Genomic DNA, 15,729 nt, shown 5'->3' with positions numbered 1-15,729 from the left:
AAAAATATTAAGCTTTGATATTTATGAGTCTTTTGGGTGATTGAGAACATAGTTGTGGATCAATAATAAAAAAAATCCTCTAAAATACAACTTGCCTAATAATTCTGCACACGGTGAAGTTGGTGCCTCCATTTACAGAAGCCGAGAGAAATCGATAGAAAGTGGGGAACACCCAGCTCTCCCGGCTCCCCCATGTGTTCTCTATGGACAGAACTGCCAAATACGTCCAATCTACCCGGAGAGAAACAGGATCTGGCACTGGAATTTATGGAAAAAACTATCATTGTCCATGGCTGCGATTTGATTGGCAGCTTTACGAGAACCCCCCACTTTTTTTTTTTGCATGAGTTTTCCCCCAATAATGATCACTAATCACATCATATCCAACCTTTATATGATTGGGCTCCACGGCTCGGAGGTCGCACGTCTCGGCGTCCAGTCCCACTTTACAGATGTACAGGATGCATGTCATGAAGCCGATGAATAACAGAATCCTAAAAGACAAGCAAGAAGTTCAATATAACATACGGGACTGCAATGATGCACGTGTAAAAAGACGATCGAGTGAGGACATGGAAACTGTCAGCAAGCAGCGGCCTGACGCTGACCCATCACAAGTGGCCATGTTACCGCAAAACATTTCTTCCTCCGGCCACGTCTTTTATGAAAAATTCTGCAATGAAAAAATATTCAAAGTACACACATCCACTAAAAAGCCCCAAAAATGACAGACATCGGACTTGGAGGGTCCTTCCCCTTGAGAAGGATCATGGCCAGCATGAAAAGACTGAAGAATTTGAAGAATGACTTAGATTTAGACATATATTGATTATTATTTTTTATATTGTTTTTATTCTTTCTTATTTTTGTTTTGTTTGTGACATGTATATATTTTTATACATTTATTTATCTTTTAGTTACGACTTATTGCATTATGCCACTAAAGGGTTAAGCTTATGCCACTAAAGAGTTATGCTCAAGCCATTAAAGGGTGATGCTCATGCAACTAAAGGGTTATGCTCATGCCACTAAAGGGTTATGCTCTTGTCACTAAAATGATATGCTCATGCCACTAAAGGGCTATGCTCATGCCACTAAAGAGCTAGGCATATGCCACTAAAGGGCTATGGCCATGCCACTAAAGGGTTATGCTCAAGCCATTAAAGGGTTATGCTCATGCAACTAAAAAGTTATGCTTATGCCACTAAAGGGCTATGGTCATGTCACTAAAGGGTTATGCTCAAGCCATTAAAGGGTTATGTTCATGCCACTAAAGGGCTATGCACATGCCACTAAAGGGCAATTCTCATGCAACTAAAGGATTATGTTCATGCCACTAAAGGGCTATGCTCATGTCACTAAAGGGCAATGCTCATGCCACTAAAGGGTTATCCTCATGTCACTAAATTGCTATGCTCATGCCTAGGAAACCGTCACATCTGATAGACTGCAGAGATGGCCGGTAGCCCTAAACAACAGACAGTAACCTACTCTACACTTTGTGACCACCGGATGGGAGGACCTGTTGGCAGTGATGGCTTCTGATTATTAGACACTGTGTGATGTCTTGCGCAACCCATGAGATAGCACTGAGTCTATAAATCAGAATTGTATGTCGGATGCGGTTTGCAGGGCTCCCGTGTGGCTGTCATGGGCCACTGATGTGGGTGCCGCACCAGGGTCCTACGAATTGATTCACTTATCTCCCAGGAGCATAGCTACATGGGGTATAAAAAAAAGTGGTTCCACCTTGTTCCTGGTGGCTGAGGGGACACCATAATAAGTCTGAGCAGTGGGGGAGGGCTTCTGCTGTATAACGTGGCCTTACAGCCAAAGAAATGTCAGATCTTAAGTTTGAGGGAAGGATGGACATGGCTGATCCACTTGCGTTACTGTGAACGACGGAAAAACCTGGAAAAATTGTGCACTACAGAAAAACCTGGAAAAATTGTGTCCATGGAAAAACTGGAAATATTTTGCACTACTGAAAAACCTGGAAAAATTGTACACTATGGAAAGACCTGGAAAAATTGTACACTATGGAAAGACCTGGAAAAATTGTACACTATGGAAAGACCTGGAAAAATTGTGCACTATGGAAAGACCTGGAAAAATTGTACACTATGGAAAGACCTGAGAAAAATTGTACACTATGGAAAAACCTGGAAAAATTGTGCACTATGGAAAAACCTGGAAAAATTGGGCACTACGTAAAAACCTGGAAAAATTGTGCACTATGGAAAAACCTGGAAAAATTGGGCACTACGTAAAAACCTGGAAAAATTTGGCACTACGGAAAAACCTGGAAAAATTGTGCACTATGGAGAAACCTGGAAAAATTGGGCACTACGTAAAAACCTGGAAAAATTGTGCACTATGGAAAAACCTGGAAAAATTGTGCACTATGGAAAAACCTGGAAAAATTGGGCACTACGTAAAAACCTGGAAAAATTGTGCACTACGGAAAAACCTGGAAAAGAAGGGAATTTTGTTTACTTACCGTAAATTCCTTTTCTTCTAGCTCCAATTGGGAGACCCAGACAATTGGGGTGTATAGGCTATGCCTCCGGAGGCCGCACAAAGTATTACACTAAAAGTGTAAAGCCCCTCCCCTTCTGCCTATACACCCCCCGTGCTCCCACGGGCTCCTCAGTTTTGGTGCAAAAGCAAGAAGGAGGAAAAAAATTATAAACTGGTTTAAAGTAAATTCAATCCGAAGGAATATCGGAGAACTGAAACCATTCAACATGAACAACATGTGTACACAAAAAAACAGGGGCGGGTGCTGGGTCTCCCAATTGGAGCTAGAAGAAAAGGAATTTACGGTAAGTAAACAAAATTCCCTTCTTCTTTGTCGCTCCATTGGGAGACCCAGACAATTGGGACGTCCAAAAGCAGTCCCTGGGTGGGTAAAATAATACCTCGTAATAGAGCCGTAAAACGGCCCCTTCCTACAGGTGGGCAACCGCCGCCTGAAGGACTCGTCTACCTAGGCTGGCATCTGCCGAAGCATAGGTATGCACCTGATAGTGTTTCGTGAAAGTGTGCAGGCTCGACCAGGTAGCCGCCTGACACACCTGCTGAGCCGTAGCCTGGTGCCTCAAAGCCCAGGACGCGCCCACGGCTCTGGTAGAATGGGCCTTCAGCCCTGAGGGAACCGGAAGCCCAGCAGAACGGTAAGCTTCGAGAATTGGCTCCTTGATCCACCGAGCCAGGGTTGATTTGGAAGCCTGTGACCCTTTACGCTGGCCAGCGACAAGGACAAAGAGTGCATCCGAGCGGCGCAGGGGCGCCGTACGAGAAATGTAGAGTCTGAGTGCTCTCACCAGATCTAACAAGTGCAAATCCTTTTCACATTGGTGAACTGGATGAGGACAAAAAGAGGGTAAGGAGATATCCTGATTGAGATGAAAGGGGGATACCACCTTGGGGAGAAATTCCGGAACCGGACGCAGAACCACCTTGTCCTGGTGAAACACCAGGAAAGGGGCCTTGCACGACAACGCTGCTAGCTCAGACACTCTCCGAAGAGAAGTGACTGCTACTAGGAAAACCACTTTCTGCGAAAGGCGTGAGAGAGAAATATCCCTCATTGGCTCGAATGGTGGTTTCTGAAGAACCATCAGCACCCTGTTCAGATCCCAGGGTTCTAACGGCCGCTTGTAAGGAGGAACGATGTGACAAACCCCCTGCAGGAACGTGCGTACCTGTGGAAGTCTGGCTAGGCGCTTTTGGAAAAACACAGAGAGCGCTGAGACTTGTCCCTTAAGGGAGCCGAGCGACAAACCCTTTTCCAGTCCAGATTGAAGGAAGGACAGAAAAGTGGGCAAGGCAAAAGGCCAGGGAGAAAAACCCTGAGCAGAGCACCACGACAGGAAAATTTTCCACGTCCTGTGGTAGATCTTGGCGGACGTTGGTTTCCTAGCCTGTCTCATAGTGGCAATAACCTCTTGAGATAATCCTGAAGACGCTAGGATCCAGGACTCAATGGCCACACAGTCAGGTTGAGGGCCGCAGAATTCAGATGGAAAAACGGCCCTTGAGACAGCAAGTCTGGTCGGTCTGGTAGTGCCCACGGTTGGCCGACCGTGAGATGCCACAGATCCGGGTACCACGACCTCCTCGGCCAGTCTGGAGCGACGAGGATGACGCGGCGGCAGTCGGCCCTGATCTTGCGTAACACTCTGGGCAACAGTGCCAGCGGAGGAAACACATAAGGGAGCTGAAACTGCGACCAATCCTGAACTAAGGCGTCTGCCGCCATAGCTCTGGGATCTTGAGACCGTGCCATGAACGTCGGTACCTTGTTGTTGTGCCAGGACGCCATGAGGTCGACGTCCGGCACCCCCCAGCGGCAACAGATCTCCTGAAACACGTCCGGGTGAAGGGACCATTCCCCTGCGTCCATGCCCTGGCGACTGAGATAATCTGCTTCCCAGTTTTCCACGCCTGGGATGTGAACTGCAGAGATGGTGGAAGCCGTGGCTTCCACCCACATCAAAATCCGCCGGACTTCCTGGAAGGCTTGCCGGCTGCGTGTGCCGCCTTGGTGGTTGATGTATGCCACCGCTGTGGAATTGTCCGACTGAATTCGGATCTGCTTGCCTTCCAGCCACTGCTGGAACGCTTTCAGGGCAAGGTACACTGCCCGTATTTCCAGAACATTGATCTGAAGTGAGGACTCTTGCTGGGTCCACGTACCCTGAGCCCTGTGGTGGAGAAAAACCGCTCCCCACCCTGACAGACTCGCGTCCGTCGTGACCACTTCCCAGGATGGGGGCAGGAAGGATTTCCCCTTCGATAATGAAGTGGGAAGAAGCCACCACCGAAGGGAAGCTTTGGTCGCCTGAGAGAGAGAGACGTTCCTGTCGAGGGACGTCGGCTTCCTGTCCCATTTGCGTAGGATGTCCCATTGAAGAGGACGCAGGTGAAACTGCGCGAAAGGGACTGCCTCCATTGCTGCCACCATCTTCCCCAGGAAGTGCATGAGGCGCCTCAAGGGGTGTGCCTGACCTTGAAGGAGAGATTGTACCCCTTTCTGTAGTGAACGCTGCTTGATCAGCGGAAGCTTCACTATCGCTGAGAGGGTATGAAACTCCATGCCAAGATATGTCAGCGATTGGGCTGGTGTCAGATTTGACTTTGGAAAGTTGATGAGCCACCCGAAACTCTGGAGAGTCTCCAGAGTAGCGTCGAGGCTGTGTTGGCATGCCTCTTGAGAGGGTGCCTTGATCAGCAGATCGTCCAAGTAAGGGATCACCGAGTGACCCTGAGAGTGGAGGACCGCTACTACAGTAGCCATAACCTTGGTGAAAACCCGTGGGGCTGTTGCCAGGCCGAACGGCAGTGCCACGAACTGCAGGTGTTCGTCTCCTATGGCGAAGCGCAAGAAGCGCTGGTGCTCTGGAGCAATCGGTACGTGGAGATAAGCATCTTTGATATCGATCGATGCAAAGAAATCTCCTTGGGACATTGAGGCGATGACGGAGCGGAGGGATTCCATCCGGAACCGCCTGGTCTTTACGTGTTTGTTGAGCAGTTTCAGGTCCAGGACAGGACGGAAAGACCCGTCCTTCTTTGGGACCACAAACAGGTTGGAGTAAAAACCGTGACCCTGTTGCTGAAGAGGAACAGGGACCACCACTCCTTCTGCCTTCAGAGTGCTCAGCGCCTGCAGAAGAGCCACGGCTCGCTCGGGAGGCGGGGATGACCTGAAGAATCGAGTCGGGGGACGAGAGGTGAACTCTATCTTGTAACCGTGAGACAGAATGTCTCTCACCCAACGGTCTTTTACCCGCGGCAGCCAGGTGTCGCAAAAGCGGGAGAGCCTGCCACCGACCGAGGATGCGGATTGAGGAGGCCGAAAGTCATGAGGAAGCCGCTTTGGTAGCGGCACCTCCGGTGGTCTTTTTAGGACGTGACTTAGACCGCCATGAATCAGAGTTCCTTTGATCTTTCTGAGGCCTTTTGGACGAGGAGAATTGGGACCTGCCCGCGCCCCGAAAGGACCGAAACCTCGACTGCCCCCTCCTCTGTTGGGGTATGTTCGGTTTGGGCTGGGGTAAGGATGTATCCTTTCCCTTGGATTGTTTGATGATTTCATCCAAACGCTCGCCAAACAATCGGTCGCCAGAAATTGGCAAACTGGTTAAGCGCTTTTTGGAAGCAGAATCTGCCTTCCATTCCCGTAGCCACAAGGCCCTGCGGAGTACCACCGAATTGGCGGATGCAACCGCCGTACGGCTCGCAGAGTCCAGGACAGCATTAATAGCGTAAGACGCAAATGCCGACGTCTGAGCGGTTATGGACGCCACCTGCGGCGCGGAATTGCGTGTGGCTGCGTCAATTTGCGCTTGACCTGCTGATATAGCTTGTAGCGCCCATACGGCTGCGAATGCTGGGGCAAAAGAAGCGCCGATAGCTTCATAGATGGATTTCAACCAGAGCTCCATCTGCCTGTCAGTGGCATCTTTGAGTGAAGCCCCATCTTCCACTGCAAGTATGGATCTAGCCGCCAGTCTGGAGATTGGAGGATCCACCTTGGGACACTGAGTCCAACCTTTGACCATGTCAGGGGGAAAGGGATAACGCGTATCCTTAAGGCGCTTAGAAAAACGCTTATCTGGACAATCATGGTGATTCTGGACTGCCTCTCTGAAATCAGAGTGGTCCAGAAACATACTCGGTGTACGCTTGGGAAACCTGAAACGGAATTTCTCCTGCTGAGAAGCTGACTCCTCCACCGGAGGAGCTGAGGGAGAAATATCCAACATTTGATTGATGGACGCAATAAGATCGTTCACTATGGCGTCCCCGTCCGGAGTATTTAGATTGAGAGCGGCCTCAGGATCAGAATCCTGATCAGCTGTCTCCGCGTCATCAACCAGAGATTCCCCCCGCTGAGACCCTGAACAATATGATGATGTCGAGGGAATTTCCAAGCGAGCTCGCTTAATCGGTCTGGGGCTGGGGTCCGTGTCAGAGCCCCCAGCCTGGGATCTATGAGATACCCCGGGGGGACATTGTTGGTCCAACTGAGGGGGGCCAGGGAACAATGATTCAACAGTGTCCCTGTGCTGAGATACCGGTCTGGACTGCAAGGCTTCTAGTATCTTAGCCATAGTTTCAGAGAGTTTATCCGTAAAGACTGCAAACTCCGTCCCTGTCACCTGGATAGTGTCAGCAGGTGGCTCCCCCTGGGCCCCTCTTAGCAGAGGCTCCGGCTGAGTAAGTGCAGCAGGGGCCGAGCAGAGCACACAATGAGGGTCAGTGGAACCTGCCGGTAGCGGCGTCGTACATGCGGCGCAGGCAGCATAGTAAGCCTGTGTTTTGGCAACCCTGCCTTTTGTGGGCGCCATGCTATTGTCTTCCCTGAGCAACACAATAGGGTATATAGCCAGAATCAACTGTGCACCATACAGTGTAAAGTATATACCATAAACATATAATTTATAATTACACTTCTGCACAATGGGGCTAGCACCACAGGTGCTGCTTACCACCCGCTTAAAGCGGTTGTGAGGCCACCAGAATCCCTGCCTGGGTCTCCCAGAATTTGTCCCCCTCTGCAGCGTCCGAGGAGCTGACAGGAATGGCTGCCGGCGTCCTGAGGAGAGGAGGGAGCCGTGGGCGTGACCCAGAAAGTGCGGGAACTGGTGCCCCACTGTGCACAGTGAGGGGGATGGAGTATGCAAAGCATGCTCCAGCCCTCATTGCTGCTCGTCTGTACAGCGTCCCGCCCTTCCCCTGCCTGTCAGGGCTGGGGGCGGGAGGAAAAAAGACTAGGCCGCAAAAGCCGGGGACTCGAGTAATAAGCGCGGCCGCCGTATAAGCGCGGCCGGCGCGGAAGTCCCCGGCGCACTACAAGTCCCAGCCGCGCCGCAGTGTTAACCATGGCAGCGGCGGTCAGCGCGGTAGTCCCCATACACAAACACACTCAGCGACGCTGAGTGTGTAATGGCACATTTAACCCGGTCAGCGCCGCGGTCCCCGGTGCACTAGCACACCCAGCAATGCTGGAGTGTTGCTGTGCGCGGTCCCCACGGGGACACAGAGTACCTCCAAGTAGCAGGGCCATGTCCCTGAACGATACCCGGCTCCTATCCAGCAGGCTCCTCTGGAGTTGTGGATGAAGCACGGTCTCAGTGCCTGGAGACCGATAGGATCCCACTTCACCCAGAGCCCTAAGGGGGATGGGGAAGGAAAACAGCATGTGGGCTCCAGCCTCCGTACCCGCAATGGATACCTCAACCTTAACAACACCGCCGACAAGAGTGGGGTGAGAAGGGAGCATGCTGGGGGCCCTATATGGGCCCACTTTTCTTCCATCCGACATAGTCAGCAGCTGCTGCTGACCAATCTGTGGAGCTGTGCGTGCATGTCTGCCTCCTTCGCACAAAGCATAAAAACTGAGGAGCCCGTGGGAGCACGGGGGGTGTATAGGCAGAAGGGGAGGGGCTTTACACTTTTAGTGTAATACTTTGTGCGGCCTCCGGAGGCATAGCCTATACACCCAATTGTCTGGGTCTCCCAATGGAGCGACAAAGAAATTGGGCACTACGTAAAAACCTGGAAAAATTTGGCACTACGGAAAAACCTGGAAAAATTGTGCACTACGTAAAAACCTGGAAAAATTGTACACTATGTAAAAACCTGGAAAAATTGTGCACTACGTAAAAACCTGGAAAAACTGTGCACCACTTTTCCAGCTGATGGTCTCCTTTCATGGGCAGAGAGACTTTTTGCTGTGTGGCTCTGGAGTGACTGCAATCTCCGCACCCCGTCAGCTACACCCCTGGTTGAGATTTAGTAGGCGCCTCGCCGTAGGTGCTGCACACTTGCGTATCCAGATTAGGTACTCAGCTATTTTAAGCTTCTGTCAAATAATGTTAGCTATGAGCTTTGGGAGTGGTGCATAATTCTCCTCCGACGAGATTAGTCAGACAGTCACAATGGTTTTTTTTCATTATATGAAGCCTCTAGAATAATGGTTATTGTAGGAACATCTTACTGCCCCGGACAGTACGCCTGATATTGTTCCCTACTGACCAGTGAGAAAAATCCCTACCGGGCTGAGATCATTTGGGAAAGTCTGCAGGTGACTGACTAGGACCGGATCTTTCATTCTCAATTAACGGGTAAAATGTGAATTCTGTGAAGACAGATTTTCCTATTACTGAGATAGGAGATGACAGTTGGTGCTTTTAAAGTTCTATGGAGAGGGAGGAGCTAGAGGAAGATACAGACATTCTGCTGCAAGTTCTCTATAGAATTTTTTGAACACCAACTGTCATCTCAGCAATGGGAAAGTCTATCTGCGGGTGATTGATCAGGATCAGGACTGATCATTCATTCTCAATTCATGGTTAATATCTGAAGTTTGTGAAGACAAATTTTCTTATTACTGGGATAGAAGATGACACTTGGTGCTTATAACATTCTATGGAGGAGGAGGAGCTAGAGGAAGACACAGACATTCTACTGCAAGTTCGCCGGAAACCAGTTTCTCCATAGGGAAGAGTTAGAGACAGGCACAGACATTCTGCTGCAAGTTCTCCCGAAAACAGTTTCACCATAGCGAAGAGTTAGAGACAGGTACAGACATTCCACTGCAAGTTCTCCATAGAATGTTATATCCACCAACTGTCTTCTCCTATCTCAGCAATGGAAAAGTCTATTTGCGGGTGATTAATCAGGATCATGACTGATCTTTCATTCTCAATTCATGGGTAATATCTGAACTTAGTGAAGACAGATTTTCTTATTACTGGGATATAAGATGACAGCTGGTACTTGTAACATTCTATGGAGGAGGAGGAGCTAGAGGAAGACAGAGACATTCTACTGCAAGTTCGCATGAAACCAGTTTCTCCATAGGGAGCAGCTAGAGGCAGGCAGATATTCTGCTGCAAGTTCTCCTGAAACCAGTTTTTCCATAGGGAGCAGCTAGAGGCCGACATAGATATTCTGCTGCAAGTTCTCCTGAAATCAGTTTCTCCATAGGGAGGAGCTATACACAAGCACAGACATTCCACTGCAAGTTCTCCATAGAATTTTATGAGCACTAACTGTCTTCTCCTATCTCAGCAATGGAAAAGTCTATCTGTAGGTGACTTGATCAGGATCATGACTGATCTTTCATTCTCAATTCATGGGTAATATCTGAAGTTAGTGAAGACAGATTTTCTTATTACTGTGTAGAAAATAACAGTTGGTGCTTTTAAAATTCTATGGAGGGGGAGGAGCCAGAGGAAGACCCAGACATTCTGCTGCAAGTTTTCCTGAAACCAGTTTCTCCATAGAGAGCAGCTAGAGGCAAACATAGATATTCTGCTGCAAGTTCTTTTGAAACCAGTTTCTCCATAGGGAGGAGTTAGAGACAGACACAGACCTTCTGCTGCAAGTTCTCCACAGAATTTTATGAGCACCAAGTGTCATCTCATATCTCAGCAATGGGAAAGTCTATCTGCAGGTGATTGATCAGGATCAGGACTGATCTTTCATTCTTAATTCATGGGTAATATCTGAAGTTAGTGAAGACAGATTTTCTTATTACAGGGATAGAAGATGACAGTTGGTGCTTATAACATCCTATGGAGGGAGAGGAACTAGAGGCTGATATTCTCCTGCAAGTTCTCCTAAATCCAGTTTCTCCATAGGGAGCAGCTAGAGGCCGACATAGATATTCTGCTGCAAGTTCTTTTGAAACCAGTTTCTCCATAGGGAGGAGTTAGAGACAGACACAGACCTTCTGCTGCAAGTTCTCCATAGAATTTTATGAGCACCAAGTGTCATCTCATATCTCAGAAATGGGAAAGTCTATCTGCAGGTGACTGATCAGGATCAGTTCTCCTAAAAACAGTTTTTCCATAGGGAGCAGCTAGAGGTCGACATAGATATTCTGCTGCAAGTTCTCCATAGAATTTTAAGAGCACCAACTGTCAGCTCCTATCTCAACAATGGGAAAGTCTGTCTGCAGATGATTGACAACTACTGATCTATCATTCTCCTGAGTGCGCACAGGTCTTCCCTGAGATGGGAGATAACAGCTGATGCTTTTAAATTCTATGGAGAGGGGGAGGAGCCAGAGGCCGAAACATACATTCCGCTGCAAGTTCTCCATAGAATGTTATGAGCACCAACTGTCATCTCCTATCTAAGCAATGGGAACATCTGTTTTCACTGAATACAGATTTTACCAGTGAATTGAGAGTGAATGATCAGTCCTGGAGGAGAAAGAGGCAGATTTGTCAGATCAGCTATATTACAGAGTTGCTTATTTTCATGTGTACTATTGATTTATGAGATGAAAGTTAGGATGACGGCTCCGCTTTGTAAGAATCTGTCACGCTAGTTGCACTGGAGGAAATGGCTCCGGATGCTTGTATGTAAATGATGGTGTATTGTGGCCCTGTGTGGTTAGACTTTGCCGTGTACACCATACTTTTGTGCCCTTGCGTTGGGCCATTTTCTGCCAGCGTTGGGGTTAAATACTTCACCAATAAGGGCCTCTCTGCAGGGAGAGCCAGTGATCAGCTGCGATCACTGTGCCTCTCCGGGCCGAGCACAGACCCCGTCCCCTGAGCTCACGCTCGATGCTCCCATTATACAGTTTCTCAGTTTTCTAAATCCTGTAAACTGTGCGGAGGATTAGTCACTGACTGGCGTGTAATGCCACCGCCCTGTATGATCTCAGACTGGGGAGGGGTTTTATTACTTATTTTGGCCTTTAAAAAAAAACAAAAATCAGAACCTGACTTTATAGATTTATTCTGGAATTCTGCAGTATTTCCGAGAAAAGCTGATAGGGGTTTATACATCTTGGAGGACTAGTCCAGGGGGCGGTCCATGGTGGCTTCTTGATGCCACGCACCCCTTAAGTGACAGGTTTCTTCTTATGTATACGGGCAGACCTGTCAGTCTAGGGTAGCGGGGCTGTGGCAAACCACAGCGGACCATCCCCCCGGACTAGTCATCCGAGATGTATACTCCTCATTCGGCTTTACAAAATATATTTTTTCGGAAATGCTGTAGAGTATCAAAATAAACACAGCCTAGGTCTGATGACCGGTTCCCCTTAAATAGTTAGAATTTTAGGCTATTTCCGCACGCTGCATCTTTGTGGTGACCACAGAATTTCATCCTGTGGTCACAGAAGCGCAGCCTGGGGCTCAAAAACGCATCCAAAAATGCATGCGTTTTTGACACGTTTTTCACAATGCGTATTTTTTTTATTCATCGGGTGAAAAATATTGATGGGCGGACCTGGATTGTAAAATCCAACCCCCGCAGGTTCATAGGTATCCGAATGCCCGGAATTCTCAGGGAATCGCCATCCGGAACCCAGGTAATAAAAAAAAATAAAGGAAAATAAAGAAAAAAAATAATAAAGCAAGCGCTCTATACTTACTGAATTACCGGTGCGGCTGTAATTGCTCCTGCGGCTGCACATTCACTTCTGGGGCCGCTCATTAGCCTCATACATATTCACTGCTTTCCCCGCCCACCCGTGTATGTGATTGGTTGCAGTCAGACGCGCCCCCACGCTGATTGACAGTGAGTCTGACGCTTCCAATAACAGACCCGGTCTGCAGGTCTATAGCGTACAGTAAAAATAAATAAATGAAAAAAAAATTAAGTAGGATCCCCCCGTATTATGTCCCCAGCACAAAGAAGGCTACAGGCTGCAGCGCCCAGCTGTGCACTTATCTTGGCTGTGTATTAAAATAAGAGAAACCACATGCGGCAAAAAAGCAGCGTGCGGTCCCCCCCAATTTTGATACCCAGCCATGATAAAGCTCGACAGCTGGGGGCTGGTATTCTCAGGCTGGGGAGACCTGTGCTTATTGGGCCCCCCAGCCTATAAATATCAGCCTTCAGCTGCCCAGGATTGCCGCATCCATTAGATGCAACAATCCCAGCACTTTACCTGGATCTTCCCGATTGCACTGGTGCGGAGGCAATCGGAGTAATAAGGGGTTAATGGCAGCTCACAGCTGCCATTAAGCCCTAGATTAAGTGAAAATAAGTAATCACAATCACCGAAAAAATCCTTATTTGAAATAAAAGATAAAAAATCACCCTCTTTCACCACTTTATTAATCTCAAAAACATCCCTGCAGGTCTGATGTAATCCCCACGAGGTCCCACGACGATTCTAGTTCTGCTACATCTAAACACACAGTGCATGATCATGGAACATGACTGCCCACTGTGAGCTTCAGACAGAGACAGAATGGGCTGCACAATCAGCGGTGACATCACTCAGGTTAGCCGCGACCACAGCTAGAGGTTTCCACGGCCCTCCACCTGTGACCGCAGATAACATGACCCCAGAGGACCTCAATGAACTCAGCGTTTTTGCTGCTTTTTTATGCAAATAAAAAATCTGATTTTTACACAACTAGCAAAAGCTATGAGATTCCAGAAATCTCCTGCACACACTTGCTTTTTTTTCTGACTGAAATGGAAAACTGCTGCATTTTTTAAAGCAGCAGCATGTCAATTTTTCAGGGATTTTGCGGCTTTTTTCACTATTGAAAGCAATGAGAGTGAAAAAAATGCAGCTGTATTTTCTTCTGCTTTTGCTTTGAATGAAACTAATTTTACTTAAACATGTACTGTAGACAAATGACACATCAAAGACGCAGAAAAAAGTACAGCAAAAAGGCAGCAAAAACAAAACAAAAATTCTGAAAAAAACCACAGCAAAAAAACAGAAGAAAAAATGTAACAAAAATGCAGTAAAAAAGCAGCAAAAAAGTAACAAAATCTCAGCAAAACATACAACAATAAAGCAGCAAAAACAAAGTAAAAATGAAACAAAAACGCAGCAAAAAATACAGGAATAAAGCAGCAAAAAACACCAAAAAAGAAACCAAAACGCAGCAAATAATACAGCAATAAGGCAGCAAAAAAAACGGATAAAAAAAATTAAACAAAAACGCAGCAAAAAATGCAATAAAAACAGCAAAAATATGGCAATAAAGCAGCAAAAAAGAATCAAAATTACAGCAAAAAAAGAAACAAAAACGCAGTAAAAACAAAAAAGTAACAAAACGCAGCACACAGTACAGCAAAAAATGAAAGAAAAATGCAGCAAAAAATGCAATAAAACAGCAAAAAATGCAACAAAAATAGAGCAATAAAGCAGCAAAAAAAAGAATAAAAATGAAGCAAAAAACCCAACAAAAATGCAGTAAAAACAGAGAAAAAAACATAAAAACGTAGCAGAAAGTAAAGCAAAAAATGAAACAAAAGAGCAGTAAAAAATACAGCAATAAAGCAGAAAAAACAGATAAAAAATTAAACAAAAATGCAGCAAAAAATGCAATGAAAACAGCAAAAAATGCAACAAAAAAACAGCAATAACGCAGCAAAAAAAAAAAAAACACAGAAAAAAATGAAACAAAAATGCAGCAAAAACTTAGCAAAAAATGCACCAAATATACAGCAATAAAACAAAAACAGAGTAAAAAAGGCAACAAAAACGCAGCAAAAAAATCACCTTTTTTAATGCCAAGAGAGCAGGTTTTGCTGCAGGAACAAAAGCAGCAAAAAGCAGCATGTGAACATACCCTTAAGAGCAATCCCATTATTGTTTTTTTTTAATTGCTGCAAAGCATTTGCCATAAAATAGCATCTTCTGCAAAGTGTTATGAAAAATATTTTAATAATTTTTCTGCTTCCAGCTCCTATGCAGAACGATGTGTCTCCACGGTAACAGACAACATCCTGTGTAGTCTGATATTGCATTTATGAGCATATAATAATAAGTAGTTGGAGACGGAGGAGAATATGAGGCGGAATCAGGGTGCACCGACCGCTCCATATGTGACTCCAGAGAGATACAGAAGGCTGCACAAAACCGGAGAAAAACTTAATGAACATTTTTATTGCTAAAAGTTTTTTATTTTTTCATCCAATATAGCCATACGAGGGCTTGTTTTATTGCTGGACGAGTTGTACTTTTGAATGACGCCATTCATTCTGCCACATATTGTACTGGAAAACTTAGAAAAAAATTTCAATTGCTGTAAAATTGCAAAAAAATGCAATTCCACAATTGTTTTTTTTTTTTTTTTAAATTACCATGTTCACTATATGGTAAAACTGACCTGGTAGTATGATTCCCCAGGTCAGTACGAGTTCAGAGATAGCAAACATGTATAGGTTTTTTTTATTTAAGTGGTGAAGAAAAAGTCAGAAAATTGTAAAAATAAAAAAAATAAATTGCACTTTTGTCGCCATTTTCCAAGACCTGTAGCGTTCTCATTTTTTTAGATCTGGGGCTCAGAGAGGGCTTATTTTTTGCGGCTTGAGCTGCCTTTTTTTAGTTCTACCATTTTTGGATTGATGTGATGTTTTGATCACCTGTTATTGCATTTTATTGTAATATCGCAGCAGACAAAAAAGAAGTAATTCTGATATTTAGATTTTCTTTTTTGTTATACTGTTTACATATCAAATGAATTTATTTTATATTTTGATAAATCGGGTATTCACCAATGCAGCGATGCCAAATATGTGTATTTTTTATTGTTTTATTTTCAATGGGGCAAAAGGAGGGTGATTTGAACTTTTATTTTTAGTGGATTTTTTAAAAACGTTTTAATTTTTACTCTTTATTGTTTTTATAAGTCCCCTTTGGGGACTTGAAGCTCTAATCATCCGATCACTTGTGCTTTACAGAGAGCAGGGCATCAGAACCATTTTCAGCACCAGCTTCAG

General features: G+C 46.1%; 1 protein-coding gene across 3 annotated transcripts in view; it reads right to left on the bottom strand.

Moving 5' to 3' along the window:
* ST3GAL5 (ST3 beta-galactoside alpha-2,3-sialyltransferase 5) overlaps window positions 1–15,729 on the bottom strand; it is a 196,614-nt gene that overhangs the window by 36,324 nt on the left and 144,561 nt on the right. For all 3 annotated transcript variants that reach the window (XM_075332662.1, XM_075332669.1, XM_075332661.1), the window contains exon 3: window positions 389–494. In XM_075332662.1, coding sequence (XP_075188777.1) covers window positions 389–494 — 106 coding nt within the window. The remainder of the gene's footprint in view (window positions 1–388; window positions 495–15,729) is intronic.

This window comes from Anomaloglossus baeobatrachus, chromosome 1 (assembly GCF_048569485.1).
Source record: "Anomaloglossus baeobatrachus isolate aAnoBae1 chromosome 1, aAnoBae1.hap1, whole genome shotgun sequence".
Classification (NCBI taxonomy): domain Eukaryota; kingdom Metazoa; phylum Chordata; class Amphibia; order Anura; family Aromobatidae; genus Anomaloglossus; species Anomaloglossus baeobatrachus.
Note: the sequence above shows the minus strand (reverse complement) of the source record. Positions and strands in the feature narration are given on the sequence as shown.